The sequence below is a fragment of the Ips typographus genome, linkage group LG1 (genome assembly GCF_016097725.1).
Source record: "Ips typographus isolate SLU linkage group LG1, UJ_Ityp_2.0, whole genome shotgun sequence".
In the NCBI taxonomy this organism is placed as follows: Eukaryota; Metazoa; Arthropoda; class Insecta; order Coleoptera; family Curculionidae; genus Ips; species Ips typographus.
In genome coordinates, this window is record NC_138422.1 from 18612825 (window position 1) to 18637868 (window position 25044).

The following is a 25044-nucleotide window of genomic DNA, read 5'->3' on the forward strand; positions in this document are numbered from 1 at the left end:
GTATGTAATAACGTTATTCGTATGTGTAAACCTGGTGGAAAGGTGAAAATTACCTGCTTTACTTTACGAATGTCAATATGCGTTTTGTCATATCTGGGCTTACTTTTTACAGTTAAAAGACTGTCTGCCGCCACCTCTGCAACAGCTCAGGTGATGATAAGTAACATCTGCGTCTTCAGAAATCTCCATGTTAAAAGCACTTTAAGAAACGTTTCAGCTCAACATATTAAATACACAATAGCACAATAATGACGTTGTCAAGATTGTAAACAAGTCAAAACACGCATGTCTGGAATTAGATCACAAATTCTAACCTACAAATCCTTTGAAAAATTAGTGCGTTCGGAAGTGAGTGATGATCAAGTGCCCTGAAAATCACATGATCATGAGAGTTTCAGTTTAATCATCATTCATTCAGTGAATAGGTGTGCTTGCACTCACTTAAAGATCTCTTCTACTCCTAGTAACATAATATATTATTAATGTTCATTGATTTTGTGCTGTGTTATTGTACTTTGCATAATAAAGCGAAAATAGTAATTTGTAACTTAATCTTACGAAAAAGAATAAAAAGAAATACATACAAAGAAATTTACTATATGCATACATATATTTAATACACAACGGCAAAATTTAACGTGCTATCGTAGTAAAATTACAAGCTAAACCATACAATTTACAAACAAGTACTAATTCTAAATGTGTTTTTTTTTTCGAGAACAAAAAGAAACAATATCAAGATGGCATCCCGATTGAGCACTCCAATGTGTACGATAGAGCAGGATAGGCTTTAAAATTGAGTACTGCTACCCTATGTCGAATGAAAAAGGCTGGAATTCAAGCTGACGACTTCTATTTCACCAACATTTCTAAGAAAATGTTGGTCAGTAAAACCAAAATAACCCCAAAAATAAAGAATTAAGAAGATATACATGAGTGGGTAGCTAAATGAGAATATCTTCAATCTCGGAGTCACTTAATTCCGAGCTTAATTCAGAATCTGAATCATTATTGGCTTCAGTAATAATGAGTGGTTCAATGTCTGAAACATCACAGTATTTTATGGTGTTCCAAGAATGGTTTATGAGCTTGTTGACATGTTGAATGTAGTTTTTCCAATGTTCTGCTGGCATTTCTCTTAAAACCCTTTCCCAAGTTGTCAATACTTCCACTGCTGTCCCTTGTAAACTTATCATATGTTCATCATATTTTCTCTTGCACTCGGACCAGACCATCTCTATAGGATTGTATTGGCAATGATATGGTGGTAATCTTAAAATTTTGTGGCCAAAAGATTTTACATATTCATCCAGGTAATATTTTTTTTGTGGAATCAATTTTGAACAAACTAAAGTCCAAATTTCATCTTTCATCGCTTTTTCTTCAAAATCGTAATTTTGTTTCCTTAACCAGGTAATTAATTTTTGTTTTGTCCAAGATTTCTGGGGAATTTCTTCTAAAAGTCCAGAATGGTAACTCGCATTGTCCATTATTATAAGTGATTTTTCCGATAAATTTGGGATAAGTTGATTTTTAAACCAATTTTCAAAGTTTTTTCGATTCATGTTGTCATGATAATCGCCTTTTTTCGAACCGCTTTTAAAAACCAAACTCGCATTATTAATGAAGCCATTTTCATTTCCTGCGTGAAGTACTATATAACGATCACCTGAAATAGTAGCAGAAGTCATCGTCATTGTATTCATGTGGACTCTTACTTCAATAAATTAACTTGAGTACGTTTAGTAGAACTTGTAAACATCGTGTCATCTTGCCAACTACTTCGAAAGGAACCTTTGCTATAAATCCACGTTTTATCCAAAAAAACAGGTGCTAATCCATTCGACGCTTCCTGGATTTTTGTATACTCCCTCAAAAATTTCATTCGCTTCATTTGGATGTCTGGAAGTTCCATCAAATATTGGCGGTTACTTGTCCTTTTCCATTTAAAACCGATGCTTTTACACCATCTTCGCAAAGCAGAAATGAAAGCGTTAAAATGCTCTCCAATTTGGTCAATTAAATGTTTTCGCACATTTGCCATTGTTACATATTCTTTTTTAGCATACATTGAATAAATTTAATCTCTTATTTTGTTCTTCATAAAAGCGGTTATTTTGTTTTTACTGACGGACATTTTCTTAGAAATGTTAGTGAAATAGGAGTCGTCAGCCTGAATTCCAGCCTTTTTTATTCGACATAGGGTAGCAGTACTCACTTTTAAAGCCTGTGATGCTTGTTGTGTCGTGCACCAAAGAAACTACCCGTTTCAAGGGCCGTCGACCGGTTCGTTAAATAAAATACGGAAGGTCTGTACAAAACACTTTAATTTCCTGACAAAACTAGCAAAATCTAATAAGTTTCCCGCTATCTTTTTCCCTTCTACATCCATACAATAACAACCTTGCTTAACCACACTTTTTTTAGGTTGTCTTCTACTTCTCTTCTTTTCCGCCCCATTCAACCGTCTCTTATACCCAACATTTCTGACATTCTCCCACCTAAGAAACATTGCTGACAAAAAAAATGTTTCTTAAAACTAAAATTAAGCTCGTAAAGCTAAACAAACCAAAGATGGTAACTACATCAAATTTCCTATAGAACAAACACTAGTCTAAATAACGACTTGGAATCTTACTAATGCGTCCACACCTAGTTGTTTTCTCGACTTCAATGCCAACATCTTCCATCTCAGGTTCACAACTCTCCTGAGAAAGCGGTATCTGTGGGTTTTCGCATTCTGTCGAAGTCACAGGCGAATCCCCTTCAGTCTCAGTTCGAACACGAAGCTTAAAATCGCCCAACTCTGAGAGTCTTTCAGGATCACGTCCACACTCCAATGGAAATAGTCGTTGTAGCGGACGAAGTAAGCACCCTTTGATAGTCTCCACCTTGACTAAACGAATCTGCCCATCTTTTCCTGGAAGTACGCCTACAACACGTCCGATAGGCCATTCCAAACGCTTCGTATTGTCGCTGCCGATGAGTACCAACTCACCAATGTCAACTGGGCGGGTCACTTTTCCATCGCAAAATAACTTCAACTGTCCCAAGTATTCTGAACGAAAACGTTTTCGCAACATTTCACGTAAAGTCTGAAGTTTCCGTATCTTACGGCTGAATGAAGTTTTGTCGATGACGTCACAATCGGGTAATCGGTCTTCTATCTGTTCTCTTAAAAACATGAGGGGAGTCAGTGCAGTCAGATCTTGGGGATCTTCTGACAAGTAGGTGAGAGGTCTGGAGTTGACTACTGACTCGCACTCACACAATAGCGTCGATAATTCTTCATAATTGAGGCTGGCTCGTCCCAACACTCGCCTTAATATCTGTTTTAGAACACCTATTAACCTTTCCCAAAATCCGCCCCACCAGGCTGCAGTAGGGGGGTTAAACTTCCAGGTAATACGCTGGATAGCGGTCTCTCGCGTAATTCTCTTCCAATCTAATGTCGCAAAAGCATTTGCTGCTCCTAGGAAATTCGTACCGTTGTCACTGTAAACAGTATTAGGTCTTCCTCTACGCGCTACAAATCGTTGAAGTGCCTGGAGGAAACTAGAAGTGGAGAGTGAAGTCGTAAGTTCTAAATGTACGGCTCGATACACGGCGCAAGTGAATAAACAGATCCAAGCCTTCTCTCCAGTTCTGAGATACAACGGTCCCGCAAAATCTACTCCGGTCACCTCAAAAACTGCCGCATCTCGTACACGATCCATAGGTAGCGGTGGCGTTTTCGCCGACAAGTTCTTGGAGTTAAACCGGTTACAAACCACACAGTGCTTTATTACGGATCTAATGGTACGCCTTCCGTTAAGCAACCAAAATTTCTCTCGAAGGAGTGAAAGTAGACCCTGGGTTCCGACATGACATGACTTAATATGGACTTCCATGATCATACTCTTCACTATAGGATGTTTAGATGGCAACACTATGGGAAAACGAAAGTCATCGTTATCTGACCTTGTAGATATTCTGGACATGAGACGAATTAATCCTTTTTCGTCACACATGGGGGAAAAACCAATTAGTCTTGAGTCATTCAATCCAGTGAAACAGTCAGCTTGCACTAGTTTCAGGATTTGTACCTCTGCCGCGTTATGCTCGTCCGCATCAAGTTCACCATACTTCTTTGTATCTGGGCGCTTGCAATTGTTAATAAATCTCTGGATCCACCCAAACATACGTACGGTTTTGGTGTACTTCTGAAAGTAATTAAAGTGCCAAATATCGGTTTTTTCCAAATGGTTCAATGTAGTGACAAGTTTCTTTTTCTTTTCCCCATTAATCTCTTCCTCATTGGGAACTTCAACGGCAGTTGGCCAAGTAACCGGGTCGTCGTAAAGCCATCGGGGTCCCTCCCACCATTTTAAGTCGAGTAACTGCTTCGGAGAGCACCCACGGGATGGTAAGTCAGCTGGATTACACACTCCAGGTAAATGTCGCCAGTCGTCTGCCGATGTCAGCTTTCTTATCTCGTTTACGCGGTTCCACACAAACACTCCCCATTCTTCCTTTCGTTGAATCCAATGTACCACAGTGGAAGAGTCGCTCCAAAAAAAACATGGAACTTCTTGTTCAAAATTTACCACCAAGGATGAGTAAAGACGAGCGCCTATGGTGGCCGCCAACAGTTCCAGTCGAGGTATGGTCATTTTTGTAGCTGCTTTACACAGAGGCGATATCCTTGCTTTTGCACCCAACAGAAATACCGACACTTTACCGCCTCGGACAGCTCGTAGAAAGACGACACAAGCATATGCTGATTGGCTGGCGTCACAAAACGTGTGCCAACTCAATTCCTCCGCTTCGTTGGTACCAGCCATTACCCAACGAGGTATTTTAATCTGTTGCAGGTAATGCAACTCATTAATCCAACTCATAAACTTGTGAGCTAAGTCTTCAGTCACTGGTTGATCCCAGGTCAGGTCGTCCTTCCATAATTGTTGAAGCATCAGCTTCGGTATGAGCGTAGTGGGACTGACAAAACCAATTGGGTCAAAAACTTTCTGTGTCAAAGCAAGTATCTGTCGTTTAGTAAGGGCGTTCATCTCCAAAGTAACGTCTTTCATGAAACTATAATTCAAAGTAAGATAATCTCCTTTGGGGTGCCAATTCAGTCCGAGCACTGCGCAGGTTTCTTCAAAATCACCAAAATCCATTCCTCCAGTGCGCTCCCACCCTCTTAGATCAAACAGTCCTTGTTTCATGACGATTGTTGATTCTCTGATGAACTTTTCAACTCCTGCTTCTGTGGATAAGCTAACCATACAATTATCCACATAAAAACTTCGTTTCAATTTTTCCACCGTCTCACGGGTATACAGCAGATTACTACTCGACTTAGTGGAACAGCATAAATTTAAACATTGGGACAGGTGATGATCCAAAGTGGCCCCAAGAAGGAAAGGACTGCTATTCAAACCAAAAACTACTCTTCGGTGGTTGTATACGACTTCGCGTCCTTGAGAGTCTAGCCATAAAAATTTTAAGAAGTCGCGATCTGCAGTATGTACACTTATTTGCAGGAAAGCCTTACGAATGTCCGCCACTACCCCAATCCTTTTTTCTCTGAATCTCAATAACATGGAAGGGATTTGTTCTATCAGATTGGGTCCTTTTTCAAGGCAGTGGTTTAGAGCAGGTTTCTCTTTCTCATGGGCCGAAGCGTCAAAAACCGGCCTTATTTTTGTAGTTAGACTGCTCTCTTTGATGACGGGCCTGTGGGGCAGGTAATGTCCCAGAAGATGATTAACTTTGTCTGGACTAACTTTCTCGATAATTCCTTCTGCTTCCCACTCGGCAAAAATCTGTTCGTATTGATCACATAAACCGGTGGATTTCAACCTTCGAACAACAGACTCTAATCTCTTCTGTGTTAAGCTATAATTGCTGGAAAGTGGAGCATGGTCTTCTATCCATGGTAACCTGACTTCATATCGCCCTTCTGAATCGATGTGGATTGTCTGATTAAAAAGTTCCCTGGCAGCAATGGCAGCTTCTTCTTTGCTGCGTTTATCCGAGGGTTCCTTAATCCCAAGAGCTTCCAGTTCCCACAGTTGAGTAAGGGACGCGTTTTGCACGAACAAATTTAACGTCGTCATGACGGTAGTTGAACGAGCGCCATTTTTGCTTGAAACTTTTCCCATAAGTGTCCAGCCTAGTTGAGTCTCCATGGCGATCAATCCACAGGGTAACTGTTCTCGTCGTCCGGTGTACAACATGCCTATAACATCAGCCCCTAACAACAATTCTATGGGACCAGACTGCCCACTATCTGATACTTGGACGCCCAAAATGTCTAACTCATTGGTCCAAGGTCCGTAAAACACCGGTGGTACAGTTCCACAAATAGTAAGTTGATCCAGGGCTTCAAAAGTATGGGAAAATAGACCTCTACAAACAGTAATATCAAAACACTCATGTGTCACCCACATCTCTGATCCCCCAAAAAGGCAATGTACAACCTTTTCCACTCTTTTGGGTTGACAGTAAAGCTGTGTGGCAGTATCTTTCAGTATATACGACCGTTGTGAGCCAGTATCCACCAGAGCCCTAACTACTTTTGACCCTCTATCTCCTTTTATTGTCACACGCAGCGTTTGCAAAAATACTTGAGTAGACGTGTGATTAGCTAGCGTATGGTCACGAAAATGACTACCACTTGGTTCCTCCGTCGTAGTTGGTTCGCACTGCTTGTCATTTCCACCATCCTGTTTAGTAGTGGCGAGTAACTCTGAGCACATTAAAGAAACGTGTGAACGACCACATAACAAACATCTCATTCTGCCCCTACATTGTCTCGACTGGTGACCAATTTTCAAACAACGAAAACAGGCTTTATACTTAGCGGCCACTTCTTTCCGTTGTTCTAGACTCATTTTTTGGGCTTTAAAACAGGCTTCGGACAAGTGAGTACCTGAACAAAACAAACAGCGATTAATGCGACCAACCTCTGCATTTACAAGACCCAAAGCAGTTGGTTCGTTATGAAGTCTGTCTTTTCCCCGTCTTTGACCGGCATTGTCTCCTCCAGACGACCTCATACCACTTCCTAAACCAAAGCCTTCAGCTGCTAGACTAATGCGCTGCTCATTTTCCACTTCTTGCTTAAGGAAAAGCATAAGTCGCTTTAGCCGAATTTCCAACGAAAAGTCGGTTGGGTCGTCACCACTAGCAGGGCTATTAAAAATAGCTGAACGTTGCCAAACCCTAAGTAAATCCTGGGGTAAACAAGACTCTATCAATGGATACAACATGGCGGAACATTTATCAGTTGTTATCCCAAGTGTCTCTAAAGCTCGCAACTGAGTTTCAATTTGGTCATATAGACTGCTTATCTCCATCTTTTGTTTAGAGGTTGTGTTGGTTAAAATCAACTTTAATAACTCCCTAACATATACCTCTATTTGGAGATCCTCCCTGCCAAATCTACTTTGCATGCTTTCTATAATTTTATAATAGTTCTCACTCATGGCCGGATAGCTCTCAACAAGTTGTCGTGCTCGACTTCCAGCTAAAGTTGCCTGGATTAAATATTCAATTTTATCATGGTTATCGATACTCTCGTCTTGGTGAACCTTTTTAAATTGAGCCCAAAAAGCCAACCAGTCTTTGATGCTACCGTCATAGTGTTTGAACTCAATACGAGGAAGTCTAAATTTACGCATACCTGTGTGGTTATCTTCAATACTCACAGTGCTTCTTCCATCAGCCCCCCTGTTATCACTACTTCCAGTTAGGGTACTAGATTCAATAACCTTGTTACATTTCAGCCTCAGTATAGTAAATTTCTTGGCATAAACATCACAGCTTTCTATATCAGCTTCCAGTTCAGCGGCTGTCGACGTTTCCAACAAAAGATCATATAGTTCACAGTCAATTTTGCTCAGACACTCGAATTTTGACTGTAACATTTCGAGGGAAGCTTGTATTAAGTCTTTGTCAGGATTTTCCGACTGTAACCCCACTTCTAGTTCATTCGCGGCTCGTGTAAACGCACTCCGGTACACGGTACGGCTTTTCTTTGTAATTTCAAGTCCCGTAGCCATAATAAACGATTTGCAAACCCGATTCAAAATCACTCAAAGTTTCGAGGTTAAAACGACAAAGTTCGAAACCCGGTAAAAGTTTACAAAACTCGACTGCAATGGTACGGATTTTCCACGCACTTTCCAGAGTAACACGGGGGTTTTCCAGCTTATTTACAGACCGAAAAAGAGTTCCACTATTTTCCACAATAAGTCCTGTCACGGTCGCCAAATGTTGTGTCGTGCACCAAAGAAACTACCCGTTTCAAGGGCCGTCGACCGGTTCGTTAAATAAAATACGGAAGGTCTGTACAAAACACTTTAATTTCCTGACAAAACTAGCAAAATCTAATAAAGTTTCCCGCTATCTTTTTCCCTTCTACATCCATACAATAACAACCTTGCTTAACCACACTTTTTTTAGGTTGTCTTCTACTTCTCTTCTTTTCCGCCCCATTCAACCGTCTCTTATACCCAACATTTCTGACAATGCTCTATCATATACATTGGAATAATCAATTGGGATGCCATCTTGAAACTGTTTCTTTTCGTACTCGAAAAAAAGCAGCACATTTAGAATTAGCACTTGGGCTTGCTCGTTGTAGCGCGGCATTTTTAATACTTTGATATTTGTTTATATCAAAGTGACAGTAAATGTCAACGTTTTTAATTTGACAAGATGACAAAATCAACAACGTGCCTTTTTTGCTAAAATTGTTTATTTCACATGTTTGATATGCGAGAAACAAAGATGTAAAAAGATGACGTCATTCTCAAAAGGTAAAAATCCGACTATAGCAATCAATATTTCAACTGGATGATTTATTAAAAGTTTGATGAGATTTTGATATATGGTTGAAAATAAAATAGTATACAAACCACGGTGGAAAATGTAATTTCTGTCTCGAGATAAAGTTGTAATGCCACTACCTAATCTCTCGACAGAAATCAAACACTTTCCACAGTATGTAATATACTATTACGGGCCATAGTTACCGTGTGGCGGGACATTCAAATTTTTTGAATTTTTAGGGGTTTTTGGCGTCTAAACAGCTAAACCCATAGTATTGAAATACAGGTTGATAGCCGAAGATGCACTTTACAACTTTTATTAAGAAAGTTTTTCAATTAAATGAACCATAGAGGTGCAAAAAATCAAAACCGTTTCCAATGTTAATCTCTTATGTCCAGGGTGGTCTTGGACACCTGGTATATCTCGGAAACTGGAAAGTATTGGGAAAGAAACTAATGACTTTCATAGATACAGAAAATAGAAAAGTGGATCTTCTCCAAAAACAGAACAGACAAATTATATTTCCATTTCTTGATTTTTAAAAGTTTATGGCAAAAAATAATTATTAACGGTGGACCATAATTCACAGTTAGTTGCTTGTAGCAAGCATTTAGGTTGCCATAGTTGGGTAAACACCAACTTATCAGGTCAATTGTTTAATCTGGTTCCTAGTACTCCTGCCAGATTGGCTGTGGGAATATGGCAATAATACCATGAATCAATTATTGAAAAAATCATCTGGAATGAGTATAATATTATCTAACAGTCGTGGATAGGAATATTTTCCTTTTGTTTCACCATCTAAATGCATATGCAAGGCGTGAACTAAAATAGAATGAAAAAAGCAATGTATAATTGAGAAGCGACGGTGAAACCATTAAAGTTTTGGAATAAAACACGAAAACGTTATAAATCAACAATAATATGTATTCTCCGGACATACTGATGTATCGACAAGGGAAATAAAAGTTAAAATTGAGTTTACCGTAGGTCAGAGTGAATGCAATTATGCCATGTGGGTATATTTTCGAGTTTTATTGTATTAACGTCCGTTTAAAAATGTGAGCACTTTTATTGGCTCGGTCTGGATTAAATTAAATTTTCTGCAGTTGGCGCGAACAGGACGTAGCTTTAATACATCGATGGAAATTAATTTAAATGTTCGGGACAAAACGTTAAGGAAAATTGAATTGTAGCATATTTCATTTCTCTCATTTTCCAAACTAATGTTGCTTATACGTATTTGATAATTCAGTCTATTCTAGGTCTCAATCGTTATTATCATGCTATTTCTTCGTCAATATATACTTTTTTGTCAAAGGAACCTAAATTACTTTGACCTCATTACGCTTAGTCAGGAAATTGGTTCGGGCACGTATACACGTGTATGAGGGTCAAGGCAAACGTCTCGAATGTACTTTTATAATGGATGCGTTTAACCTAAAACTTTTCTGCTTTGCTAATGATACGGCAGCGTTTAAATTGGCAGTGTTTATTGAGGAAAATCAAAATAGTCAAAGCCCATATGTGAGATCGTGATAGTTTTTTTCCTAAGGAAACTGGATCCAATTTGAACTTTTATTTCCCATGTCATTTAGTCGAATATGGCCGAAAAGAAAAACTTATAATTGAATTTGTTTGAAATTTTTCCAATAGTTCACATTTTCCGTGAATGTACAAATAACTTAATAACGATATCTTTTAGAAAGGTAGTTTTTTATTTCAATGAAGTTTTTTTTCGAGTGCTAGTTTACAGTTTGCCATAACTTGACAACTTTAGATTGCGGATGCTTTCGTTAAGTTTCACAAAAATTTTTTCTTATTTTTTTTTGCTTTTTCTAACGTTTTTTTCATAGATTTCAAAGCAATCCAAGTACTGTCTTTGTCGTGCATCATCAAGTTTGATAGCGAGACTTCAATTATACTTGCAGGATAGGCTGCAGCTGCAGATTCTAATGCAATTGAAAACCATATGTCTTGGGTCCTCCGTCAGGTTGCGAAACTAGCAGATTGCGTAGATTGTGTTATGCAGTAGTATAAAATGCAAAATTTTCTTCGGAATTACAGTATAACCAATAGTTTAACAAAAGAAAAACAAAAAAGGGGGTACGCTTTGCATGTTTCGCGTGCATCAGAACTCATATTCAGGAGCTGGAAGGTGAAACAGTCTACTAAACGAAATATGTTACATTTTAATAATTAATTATACGGGTACAAGAGAAACACATTTTTAATTCACTCCGTTACTACATACACCGGCAAAATTAGGAGAAGGGTCAAAATTTAGACTTAGTTTAACATCAATTTCCTCTCCAATCCTTCGCTTGATTTTGATCATCTTTTTTATGAATTGTAGCTTGATTCTTCATGAATTCGTCTTATTACGATTTTTAAATGGTTTGTCTTTATGTCATATACAGGGACAAAAAAGAAGTAAGAAATCTTCTGTGCTTTTTGAGACACCCTGTGGAGAGAATAACAGAGAATTGAAAATAGTTTATAACATCAAATTGTAGCCCGTTATTTTCTGAACATTACCTTTTTTTATTCCCTCTGATACCTCAATTATTAAAGAAAATACACACGGTTTCGAAGAAAATACGGATATTGATATCATTTTTCCACTTTCGAAGAAAATGTGGATATTTACCTCATTTTTCCACACCTGTGTTAGAGGTTTGCCATGGTTTTCTAATCGAATTTGCTATAAGTCATTGGTCATTGCCAAGCATCAATTTGATTCTTAAAAATCCAACATGAGTCATATGGCTTCTGCTGATGTGCCGAAGGCTGTAGCGTTGATTGAAATTGGTACAAGTCAGAGCGATGTTGCTGACATGTTGGGAAAATCAGAATCTATCGTAATGTAAGACGTTGGAGACAAACGGGAGAGTATGTGAGGAGATGAGGTCAAGGAAAAACGGTCAACCACGGCTAGAGATGACAGATTCATAAACTTGCAAACATTATTGAATAGGCGTAAAACAGTACCGCAATTAAGAAGCGAACTGGAAGAAGTACGTGGAAGAAGAACAAATGTCCGGACCACAAGCAGAAGGCTTAAGGAAGTTGATTTGAATGCATGTAGTACAAAAAAGCTCCATTACTCCAGCGACGTCATCGTGTGGCCAGACTAGGCTTTGCTAGGAAAATTGGGAAAATGATCAGTGGGCCAATGTTTTTTGTTCACAGATGAGAGTCAATTTTGTGTTAATTTCATCGACGGCAGAAGAGAACAAGATGAACAATTTAATTTTCCTCCCACTATGGTGGAGGCTCAGTGATGGTCTGGGGTGGAATATGGTTAGAGGCACGAACAGAGTTGGTGATTGTTAATGGAGCTTTAAATGCAGATGGATACATTCGAAATGTTCCAAGAAAACTTTTTGCTAATGCACGACAATGCCTGCCCGTCCTCACAAGCTTCGTTGTGTCTCCGATTTTTTGAATGTCGACGGAATAAGAACAATAGCGTGGCCGGCATGTTCTCCAGACATTAATCCTATTGAATATGTCTGGGACATGTTAGGTAGACGATTAAGGTCCAGAACTCCTGCAGTTCAAAATACCGAACAAGTAGCAGCTGCTCTGGTTGAGATTTGGGACAATCTGCCTCAAGACATGATTGATAATGTCATCAGAAGCATGAGGAGTTCTTTTGACCAGTTGACCTTTAAACACCCTCCGGTTTATTATAAAGCACAAATTGGACCAGTCCTAAGCCTGGATAAAGTGTAAAGGAAGCATAAAACTTAAAGTAAAAAGTTCTCAGAGAAACGACATGAATTTCATATCCAATTCGAGTGTCGACGTTGGTGAAATTAAGATAAATATCCACCTTTTCTTCGAAACCCTGTATAGGTTCTAATAATTGAGATATCAGAGCGAATAAAAAAAGAAAATGTTCGGAAATGAACAGGCCACAATTTGATGTTATAAAGTGATGTCAATTGTCAGTTGCTCAACCTTGAAATCCAAAAGAAAAGATATACGCCGTATTAAACCGAAAACAAGTGGTTAAAACATAAATTTTAAAAAACAAGTAAGGTTAAACATCATGGGAAAGTTTGAATAGTGGAGCGGGGACAGAAATAGAGAGGGGTTAAAAGTTCAGAGATCTGAAAAAGTAGGTTGAGATGTGATTCAATTGGTCATTAAGGAAAACAGATATACGATTACGTGATGCCTTGTTTATTTCAAGAACTTCTAGGAGGTTCAAGAGGTAGTCCTTCATGCAGAAATATAAAACATGAACCTAGCTCTCTATATTAAAAGAATGTTGATTGAAGTGAAGGTATCTTGCAAAGGACTTAATGAAGCTATTATTCAGTTTGGGATTGTTGCAAAATTTATCGTTTTTTTTAGTGTGTTCCTGAAATCGTGTGATAAATGTCCTAACCGTTTGACTAATGTAAAAGGCATCACACCGCGGCGTGCAGCAAGATAACCGGTAAACCACAGATCTATGAAGTATTTTGAATTGCAGATGAACTGCCGTTCTGTGTGCTGAATTTTACAACAAATGTTAGTCTTATTATTTAAAAATGTTTTTTTATGTAATCGTGCAAAAAAATACCGTTTAATGAATGATTTTTAGTGCAAAAAGTTGTACTTTTTGCACTTTGACAACAAAGTCTGTGTTGTTGTTATATTTGTGGGCAATGGTCATCAAACAACTCGATTTTATAAAAAATTTTGTATGCAACCCATGCAAAAAGTCCTTTTTTGCACTTACGTGTTGTTAAATTCGACCTTCGGTCTTGTATAAAACTTTCACATGCGTGCAAAAAAGATGTACTTTTTGCACTTGTGGCATAAATTTCCCGTCGACCATGTATTAACAGCCTTTTTTAATAGACAATAATGAGTGCAAAATCATTGACTAAATAACTATTAATTGTAAAGAGATTAAATAGAAGGTTTATTTGATAAATTTGTTAATAAGGGTATAATAAATTTTGTTTACAATAGAATCAGGGAAATGGTTATTAGATACTACTGTTTTTATCCACGAGAGTTCAATGTTGAGGGGTGGTTAGAAGTAAAGGGTATCAGACAGTTGTTACTGGTAGTCAGATCTAGAAAGAAAGATGTCAAGGAAAAGATGTCAGCGTAATATCATTAAGCCAGGAAGAAAGGTGGTAGCAAGGAGAGCCGCAAAATGATACTACAGGTCGAATGTAAATGTCAGGTTTATGGATTTTAGGGATGCCGTATAGTTCCGGAATGGATGGATTAATTGGTATAATTTTGTATTTGTTGAAGCTTAAGGAAGACAAGGTGGTATAAGTTCTATGGACAGTAGACTTAACATTTTTGTATTTTTATACCTCCACTTTGAGAATATGGACTAGTTCAAGCCTCCACAACACACCACAAATTCCACAGCTACTCCAACACTCCTCGAAAACTTTCTTGTTCTGCACTCCTTAATAATGTCGGTCTTCCGCATGTCCACTCTCTTCTGTATTTCTCAGGTCAAACGGGGATAATCTTAAGGGTAATCCTGCTAGCACCAGGCCAGTCCGCGTAGATGCCATCCTATATGGGCAGGTTATAGGAATATCGAATCGTCGGTTTATCGTCTCTATAATATTTTTATATTTCCGAATTCTAAGAACCTTAATACACACGGAGGTAAAATACAAAATGGTGGAAAAAGGGTGGAAGTATGCTTTCTTTTGCTCATTGATAGACCACCGCTCCTCCGCCATCAATCGATTTAGTTGAGCGATCTTTCCGTTAGCTCGACTCGCAACTTGGTTGGTCTGCATGATATGTAAATCTTAATACGTTCTCCAGATAAACTCACAAATGTCTTTGCTTCTCCTGATTCATCATCCTCCTGCCCTCTAATACTACAATCCCAGTCTTGGGGCAAGCCACTGTAAAACCCAACCTCCTCAAACCTCTTATTGCTTTGTGGTGCATATTGGCTCTTACCACAATGGTTAAAAAAAATTAATAGTTGAGTTAAATCGTCCGCATATGCATTAAAATCTACCATAAGCTCTTGTGTCTCTTTTAATGTGTTATTGCAAAACAAATGCTATAAAACGGAACCGTACCTAATAACACTACGTAAGTACGGACTCAAGAGGGTTTCCTTAGGACACCTCTAATTCTTCTACACTCTGTGTAGTTAAAGACCTGTTTAATTGGTCTCTCATTCCTTGATCAGCGCTTGAATTGTGGAAAGTAGGGTGTACCGAAAACATCTTTCTGGACGTTTAAGAGGCTGGAATGAATGTAATTGGGAGCCACACAGCGTAACACCAAATTCTAAGCACAACTAGACATTATTTTTGGCTACGACGACTGTTGTGTTCTAGTGATTTAAATGATTATATTAAACATCATAGGGTTACTAGATCGTGTATTACCTCAGATGAGTATGGTCGGTTTACAACAGTCGCCATAACGCTTTGGTGGGCGTTGATTCCGCTGAGAACGGTCGCCTGAATTTGGGTTCAAATTCTGCAAAGCTCTCTACTGGCTGTCGATTCAAATCTTGATTTTCAACTTTAGCCAGTGGATACGGAATGTTTTGAGATGGCTCCTGCCTAGGGTTTGAGCAGGAACCGGAACTTGCGGACGATACAAGGACGAGATACTAAATGTGTCATGGAAAACATTGAGATTATTGGCTTCACTCACCTCTTTCAATGCATACTCTTTGACTGAGCGAAAACAAAATTGGTTGTGGTGGAATCGCGGGTCTCCGGTGGGTGTTTTGAGGTTCTAAACGACTCCTTTAATAGATTTGATAGTTCCACAGGTTCACGGTTGATTGCTTAGACGTTGACAGTAGATTAATTTGTCTACTTGGAACTGTCAGAGTTTAGCTCCGTTGTGGCGGTTAAATTGTGATTCCAATGCTTCGTCTCTAACACAAATGGTTGTTGTTGGTAGAAGAAGGCTAAAGATGGTTGTTGGCATGCGTCCAAAAATATTTTACCAGGTGCTGCTGAACAAAGCTGAAAAGAAATTCTCGGATTCTTTCACTCATTTCTCCTCAATATTGTGTTCAGATGGTTTATTAAAAGAGGCGAATAAGCAAAAAACTAAAAGAACTTTGCAGCATTTGTGACAAATGCGGACAATGACGGGACGACAGTTCTCAATGTCAACTAAGGCAGATCAAGGTGGGGATCAAGGAATGTAAACTAACATCAGTAAGGTTAAAGTTACAAGTTGATTAACCCCCGTTTACACCATCGTACTTTAGGCTAAGCTTAAGTTAAGTGTGATCCAGACTGTGTACTTAAGCTGGGCTGGAAGTTCGACGGTGCAAATGGCGGTAAAACAGAAAAAACACAAGCGAAATTAGAGAAAATTTGAATTTAAAATAATGCGTGCCGACCTGGGAAAGGAAATCAGGAAACGGGTCTCCAAAGAAGGTCAACAAAAGGTTCAGGTGTCAGCTCGAGGTCCAACAGATTTGGTGAGGGACAGACGAAAAGGGGTGGTTAGAAGTTCAAAGACCTGAAGAATGGAGCCGAGGTGTGGTTCAACTGCCTGTTGAGGCAGGCGTGTTTACCACTCTAAGAGGCTTTGCAAATCTCAAGAACCTCTTACAGGTTCAAAAGATTATTCTTTACACAGAAATGCTAAGCTCGGAAGACTTGTTCAATGTTAAAGGTGTGATGGTTAAAATAAAGATGTCTTGCAAAATGGGACTTAATTAGAGCTTGCATCAAGGGGTTAGGGTTGTTAAGTAATTTATCTGCCTTCCTAACATGTTCATGAACACGAGTGGCAAACCTCCTACCTGTTTGGCCAATATAGAGTGCAGCAGGAGAGTTCATAAACTCCAGATCTGTGAAGTGTAGGCGTGGTGTCTTTGGTGTTGCAAAGGAATTGGTGTGAGGTGTGCTCGACTTTGAAACAAAGAGTGATGTTTAGAGGTTTAAAAATGTTCCTTAATTGTAGGGAAACAGGGCCTAGAACGAGGATAGAATAGTAGTTCGTTGGTTTAGGTTCGTCAGTTGTAAGTAAATTCTTGTTAGTAAACTTGGGGGGCCAAAAGACAAGAACCCATGGCTAAACCTTTAGTATCAAAAACAACAAACACCTACCATACATACAGGGAATATAGAAAGATAAAATCTTTACGAAAAAAGATGATTTTTTGCTAGTTTGTAAACACATTTTAGACCGAACTGGTGGTCTTACTTAAGCTTCAGGGTACTAAAGACACACCCGCCAAGTTCTACACCTGCAGTTCCAAAATAACATGGTCTAACATGGGCTTAAAAATTTAACTCGTAAAATCCTATGTTCCCTGTAAATATAAAAATTTTCATGTAGCAATATCCGAAATAAAGATTACTCATTTACTTACTAATTCATTCGCTTAAAGGTCAAATATTCATCCAAATAATAAAACCATTCTCGTTATATCGTGCATCTATTGATATTTAAAGGGTTTCTATTTACAGAAACACCTTTTGATATATGTTAACGGTCACGTTTGAGCAAGATATACCATACATTTAATATGTAACTTTTGGTATAAAATTACAACCAAAATCTCTGAAATAAGGCGAAAATTGTACAGGTATATTAGTAAAAGTTACATCAAAAAGTTTTTCATAGTTAAAGTTTTTTTGTATATTTTTTTTCTCGTCCAATTTCTGCTGTTGGAAGTTGACAACTCTAATTTGTACTAAAAGTTAAACTTTCATAAATAGCATTGTTCCTAATTTAATTCGGTCCCCTAAAACTCTAACTTCTCCGCAGTTTTATTTTTTTTTAGAAAATATGATGATAACTTGCTTTGGGTATTTTTGGAGATAAATATGTAAAAATTTCAGGCAAAAAGTCAACCACATGTATGATTAATAAGTATAGGTATATTCTTCAACAAGCATATAATGATTATTATCCTGCCATATAAAAATTAGAGTTTCTCTATATTTTTTTCTGAAAACACATTGTATTGTTTAATATAAGCCTAGAAATTTTATAAATATCCATTCAATACCAATTAGAAGAAAAAAAACCAAAATGCTCTCACAAAATACAGTTTGTGTTATTTCACAACGTGCTCTGCACCTAGACTATAATATGTGTGAAAAGATGATTTTTGGGACAAATATTTATCTTTTTTTAATTATAGACTCGTTTGATCTTTAGCATAGAGATAGAGCCTTATCCAAAACCAACCAAAATTTGAATAAAACATAAAGGGTTGACTATGTCATCATGTTGCTAAGCTTAAACTTAAACTTTTGTAATTTCAGTAAATGAAAAATATAGTAGTTTGCAACAACTTTTCATCACTATTCCATGCTGATATTACTTTATGCTAAATATCTGATACTTAATATGTAGTGTACTCTCTGATAAGTGACTTCTGACTGTTGCGTCACATCTTTTATCTTATTTCATTAGACAAAGATCGACAAAAAACGTGTGTTTTATAACATCATACTACCAGCTATTGTCGGTTTGACGGATCATTTAATGTCAGGCTATTTTGACGTTTTTATCAGTTCCGTAAATAAAAAATGAGAGTCCTCTTAAATAGAGTAGTTCTGTGTTCAAAATACCTTTATTTTCAACCAGGTATGTAATAACGCTATTTCTTATGTGTAAACCAGGTGGAAAGATGAAAATTACCTGCTTATACTTTCCACCCGGGTGGAAAGTGAGTACTTTGAGTACTTTCCACCCGGGTGAATGTCAATATGCGTTTTGTCATATCTGGGCTTACTTTTTGTGAAGAGACTGTGCCGCCAACTCTGCAACAGCTCGCAGATGAGGTGATGATGAGTAACAGCTGCGTCTTCAGAAATCTCCATGTTAAAAGCACTTTAAGAAACGTTTCAGCTCAAAATATTAAAGACAGAATAGCACAATAATGACGTTGTCAAGATTGTAAACAAATTACCTTTCAAGTAGTACGGGAAGTCATAACTACCCGTACACCTATACTACCTTATTGTTAGAGACTATTAGCAATCAATGTTTCAACTGAATGATTTATTAAAAGTTCGATGAGATTTTGATATTTGGTTGAAAATAAAATAGTATATAAACCACGGTAGAAAGTTTAATGTCTGTCTCGAGATAAAGTACCTAATCTCTAGACAGAAATCAAACACTATCCACCTGAGTATGTAATATACTATTCAAGTACAGTGAAAAGGAACAAATAAAGAAGGAAAAAGTGGCTGGAAAAACATTATTAATGCTAAACGATGTTTTCAAGTTTTTTTAATAACGTGCAGTTTGTTGATTAATGCCACATTTTAAAGAGGGTTTCCGATGCTTTAGGCATTTCGGAATCTACTGTCCAAAAAATCAGCTTGTACGGTGTAAATAAAGGTAAAAGCTTTAAAAATCGAATTAGCAAAAGGGCAGTGCTATCCAGAGTTTTTTTTGAACGAAACGTAAATATACAGATGTGATAATTTTATAGGAAATCAACGTTATGAAAAGAGAACCAATCCAAACATTATTGCTCACGTCAAAGAAAATAAAAACTTTTGCTTAAGCTCTTTTTTTGTATTTTACACCAATCAAAATTACAATTTAAAGATAATGCTGTAGAAGTACAACACCAGCTTAATATACAATTTATTGTATCACCTGCCTTAAGTTATAACCTAAAACTATAATCATTTTGACAATCAATCAACATCACATTTAATTACCGACGTACGTTTTTTGCTGGTGATTGTGAGGCAACAGTCAGAAGTCGCTGAACATAGAGTAGTTATAGTATAACTTACTGTGTAAAGTATTAACTCTATTTTTTGTTGCAGGTAAGTGTCTTTAGAAGTCACCTAGTTGAGTCTACATATAATTAAGCTCGTAAGTGGAAAATCAATTGCTATTGGCAAATTATGAGGACTTTTTTAATTACTAATAATAATGATAGCAATATCGCTAGGAAAGATTATATAATTAGTATCCATGATGTTTTGGGTATAATGGAGTCGTGTACCATAGTGGAATTAAGGTTTCAAAATATAAACTTAATACTGTTTATGCCTTACAATGTGTTATTAAGTTTTGTTATTCAATATTAAATCGGCAGCATTTTTATAAAACGCTTGTATAAATAAAATAAAAAAGCAAAATAAAACGATCCCCCGTGACTTAATTAGTCATTTTTTGTATCCAGTGCATTGTTGCTAAAGTTACTAACACTTGCCTAATTATGTCTTTTATCAAATCAACTAATTTGTATTAATTTTTGTATGTTCTGTCGGAGTATGTACGATTGCAGACCTAAAAAGTAAAAAAAATGCAAAAATATTTTTACTTTCTAGTGTGTCTGGGTTTAATTTAAACCATGAAACACTGAAACCAAAAAACAAACATTCTGTATTTTAAAGTGAATATGGCAACCTGTCATCTGCAATAACATTAGAATGTTATTCAGTGAAAGACAGTTGAGACGTTGAAAGTTGACATTTGGTAAAAATTCATATAAGACATACGTCCATACATATGTATTTTGTTTCGCTCAGTTCGCTATAAGAGAGACGGGACAACTGGACTTTTCTACGTCACATGGGAAATTTTAGTATATATTGTGCGAAATAAATATGGTTTATACTAACGTTTTCATTCTAGTTTACAAATAGAGCAAAAAAAAACGTGTGTCCCATATTTTTCCGAGTAGAGAAGAAGACCTCTCGGGACCTCCCATCACAAAAGCGGAAATTATAAGAGCGATCAATACATCCATAGATAGAAAGGCGATTGGCCCAGACCGCATACCTTTAGAGTTGCTCAAACTATTGGACGACAAAAACATTACAGTTCTTCAGACGATATTTCATCGAGTTTATAACACAGGCGAATATCCCGCCAAATGGTTAACATTGAATTTTGTCCCTTTGCCGAAAAAGAACAATGCAACAAAATGTGAGGACAACAGACTAATCAGCCTCATGAGTCACAGACTGAAAATATTCCTTAATATCAATCCACTATAGAATATCAATAAAATGCGAATGAAACAGCGGATCCACACAATTTGGATTCAGACGAGGTTTACGCACGAAAGAAGCATTAGTTGCGACTCAAGTACTGATTCAGAACTGCAACAATCAGAGAAAGGACATAATGCTGTGTTTCATCGATTATGAAAAGGCGTTCAGAGTCCAACATCATAAACTGATCCAAATCGTAAATAGATTGGACATAGACCAAAAAGACATCCGCTGCATTCAAAGACTAAAGCGTAAAAAAATTTAAATATCTAGGAACGTGGCTGTGTGAAAACTTGGAATCAGACACAGAAATCAAATGCCAGATTGAAAATGCCCGCAGTACGTTCAAGAAATTCAAAAAAGTGCTCACCAATACTGATTTCCATCTTGGCTTGAGAATTAGATTTGTCAAATGCCATGTGTGGAAAGTGTTGCTTTATGGCATGGAGGGATGGACACTGAAGGCGAGTACTATGAACAAGCTGGAAGCATTCCAGATGTGGATTTATAGGCGTGTACTGAAGATTCCATGGACTGCAAGGAGAACCAACGATGAGGTCTTGAGAATAATCAGTAAAGACCGCGAACTGTTAGACACCATTAAACGTCGAAAAACAGCATACCTGGGCCACGTAATACGCAACGAGAGGTACCAATTCCTGCAATTGATAATTGAGGGGAAGATTGAGGGAAAGGAAGAAGAGAAGAGAATCGGCAGGAAAAAGATGTCATGGCTCCGCAACGTTAGGCAGTGGACAGGACTGAGGACAATGCAAGAACTAATGCATACCATACGTAATAAGGAAGAGTGGACAAATGTGATCGCAAACATCCATTTCCAATGGACATGCAGCAGAAGAAAAGAGAAGACTACTTAGCATAAAAAATTTTAATACTTATACACTTTTAATCATCTTTGCAAACAGAGGCTTTCATTTTAGTAATATTACCTCGAATTTTACTATACATTTTTGTTCAAGTGAAAGAAAATTAATACTCGTAAGAACAATTTTGTACCTAACACATGCGGAAAGCGTCTTTCCCGCCCTTTCGAGCAGTCTCGTGCTAACAAGTTCGGAAAGTACCAACTTTTGCACTTCACAGGTCAATAACTATTTCTAAAATTAATAACAAGTGTGTTGAAGAGGTAGTCAAAATGTGTTTTAATCAGTTTACTTTACGCTGAGGTGAAAGCCCTAAGTTTATTTAAACTCTTCATTATGAATCCCAGCTAATTTGTAATTTACCCTTTATCAAAACAAATGAAATGTAATACCGAGAATTGAAAATGAACTTAATGGACCTATTTCTTATAATAATAACGATCGGGCAAGAAAAATGAAAAAATGTAAATGCGACCTCGAAGCAGAGATATTCGGGAGCGACCTGATGCTGTAATCGTGCTATATCAAAGTAAATCAATTTAGAGCTTTTTGTGGTAGCGCTCGAGAAAATTTATTTTAGAAATTTCGTTTTGTAAATGGCGAATTAGGTTTTTGCTTTCAGCAACCTTCCACTCCTATAAAAGATCACGTCGTTTCAGGACTCGCTTATCCCGAAATATACTTATCGATTACCAACTCTGTTTTATAGTTTTAAAGTCTGTTTCAAGTTAACGTTACTACTGCAACGTCAATATCACAAAATGCAGGTTATTGATATTTTATTAGAAAGCCATAGTATAATGACTCTGAATGAGTAATAGGTGATTTCTTGAAAAGCGGGCTGCAGTTTATTGTGTTGTTATTCCAACGTTCGCTCGGAGAATACAAATAACAAAAGCAACAAAATATGTCGGAAAACGAGAAATTTCTTGTTTCGGTTTCAAGTTGCATTGTTTCCTTTTATTTAATAAGCGGAAACGCAATCAATGTTTCTCATTAAGTTTGCCGTTTCATTTAAACGCAATTACTGCACAAAGCTCCTCGAGTTTTATCAATATTTCAAGACTGAAATGTTTTTATTATTAATACGTATCCAAGAAATAATAATTTTGTTAATTAAAATACAAGTGCAAAAAGTTATTGCGGAAGTAGATTGGGTAAAAAACGAGTATTTTTGAAAATCCTTTTCGCCATTCTCCATTATCATCAGTATTTTACCACCCCTGACTTTTGTTACCCAGACGTCCCGTCTTCTGGACAAAAGCAAAGCATCCGTCGCAGTGGCAAAAATTCAATTCACTTTAGAAATAGCAAGCAAGTATCAAGGAGTTCAACATTATAGTTCTGATAATTGATTTCCGATTAACAAAACTTTACATAATTTTAACATTTACATCACTAAACCAAAATTCACAAAAACTATTATTATTGAAGTCAACTCAAATAAACGTGATAAAATAAACTGAATGTGGCTATTTGTTTATTTTTAGGCAAACAATACTAGATAATTTAATTTAACTTGCAGCGTAATTACTCGAAAAACTTAATATCAGAACTATACACAAAAGTCAGTTTTTTTGCACTACAAAACAATTTGTAATAAATATAGAATAACTCTGGAATTTTGAAGTTCATATGTAAACGAGTGGACATGTACGTTTGTATGAACTTTTAATGCTAAGTACCCTACAAAAATGACGTTGCTAAGAAAATTCAATGTAACTCTTATTATAACTCCTATAACTTTCCACTACCTGTGGAAAGTTGACGGAAACGGCCACAATACCTGCAGATTTATGTAGTGAATAATAATAATAATAGTAATAATAATAATTCAAAAAGAAGTAGTAGTCCATTTTCTTTCAGTGGAGTTGTACAAGTACAAAAGGACGGGAATGACACTCAGTCTTCTCCACAATACTTTATTACGACCTTCAAAAGGTAAGGCCTGCTCTACTAATCGAACAGGCTATTCGATCGCCGCTGCCGTGGATGGTGGATTGGTTTTTAAATTTATCTTTTTTCCATAGGGTCTAACCCAGCCCTTAAAATGGGTCTAATTTTAATTTTAAATATTTGTGTTTAAATTTAAATAGGATGTAGTGTCAGTTTTTTCTTTTTTTCTCCATTCAGCTTTATTCCCACTTTTAACAACCTTAAATTCACAAACCTTTACAACATGGGTCTCACTGTCTCCCCGTTTCTAGAAAGACAGCCCGCACATTAATTGTCGAGTTGAGCTCCTGAAGATGGCCATTTATATGTCCGAAACTAGTAGAGCAGGCCTTACCTTTTGAAGGTCGTAATAAAGTATTGTGGAGAAGACTGCGTGTCATTCCCTTCCTTTTGTAATAATAATAATTGTTTATTAACTCCTCTTAACATCATCATAACTAGAGTCCGGATTAAAAAGCACTAAAATCGTGAAAAATTTATATTTATTTTTTCAAAAAAACATAAAAATCTGTAAAAATGATTTAAAAGCTCACAAAACTCTTTCAGAGATGCCAAAATTTTTAATTTTTTTGAGTTCCAGTTCTAGAATTTTTTTTAAGCTTTTAAACTGTTTTAAAAGCATCCAGTATATGGAAGATTTAAGACTTTTGAAAACTTTCACAATTATTTTGACCTACTTGAGGAGCATTTGGAAGGTTTTTGGAGAGTTTAAAAAGAGCATACTGATGGTTCTAGAATGCATTTTGAATCGCTTAAACGGTTATAGAATATTTTGCAAGCTTTAAACTGTTTTGAAATCTTTTGAGAGCTTCTAGACTAGTTCAAGAGCATTTGGAACCTTTTAGACTGTTCTAAAAGCCTTTAGAACCTTCTAGACTATTTTGAAAGATTTTTGCCTGTTTTATAAGCATCTTGAAGTTTCTGTAGTGTTTTAAAATCTTTTTAAGTTACTTTAGGAGCATTGAAGGTTCTAGACCGCTTTTAAGACATTTGAAACCTTGTAGAATATTCTAGAAACTTTTGAAAGCTTTTAAACTGTTCTAAAAGCATACGTAAACTTTTAGACTGTCTTGAGAGCTTCTAGACTGTTCTAAAATCTTTTGGAAGACTGCTTAAGAAGCATTTTGGAGTTTGTGTAGTATTTTGAAACCTTTTTAGTCTACTTTAAGAGAGTTTTGAACATACTGGGCTGATTTTAAAGCATTGGAAACCTTGTAAACGGTTTTAGAAACTTTTGGAATCTGTTAGACTGCTCTAGAAGCATATATACATTGTCAAAAACTAGTTAAACCATACAAAAAATAGTAGCAAATAAGCAAAAAAAACTAAAAGAGCACAAAAAGCAAAAAAAGCATGAAAAAAATCTGTGAAATCACGTGTTTTTGCATAAATCGTTCACATTAGATGTCAAAGGTTGATTGCTTTTATTATTT

The 25044-nt window shown here is 36.8% G+C and overlaps 2 protein-coding genes and 1 long non-coding RNA gene across 4 annotated transcripts in view; 1 reads left to right on the forward strand and 2 right to left on the reverse strand.

Annotated features, from left to right (window-relative positions):
- The window catches only part of LOC145740131 (acid sphingomyelinase-like phosphodiesterase 3b), a 363835-nt gene that overhangs the window by 111674 nt on the left and 227117 nt on the right, over positions 1–25044 (forward strand). The gene's annotated exons all lie outside the window — the stretch shown is intronic.
- LOC145725937 (uncharacterized) lies at positions 593–2196 on the reverse strand. Its single transcript, XM_081974864.1, has 2 exons — positions 1734–2196; positions 593–1671 (listed from the first exon to the last, which is right to left on the reverse strand). Exons 1-2 carry the CDS (start codon positions 2069–2071, stop codon positions 945–947), a joined length of 1065 nt encoding a protein of 354 aa, XP_081830990.1. The 5' UTR covers positions 2072–2196; the 3' UTR covers positions 593–944.
- On the reverse strand, positions 13995–16202 carry LOC145727018 (uncharacterized). Of its 2 annotated transcripts, XR_014177767.1 has the most exons (4): positions 15494–16190; positions 15204–15433; positions 14889–15148; positions 13995–14705 (listed from the first exon to the last, which is right to left on the reverse strand). It is a non-coding gene; the product is annotated as an uncharacterized LOC145727018 (long non-coding RNA). The 2 variants fall into 2 exon arrangements; XR_014177766.1 differs by having other exon boundaries at positions 15204–16202.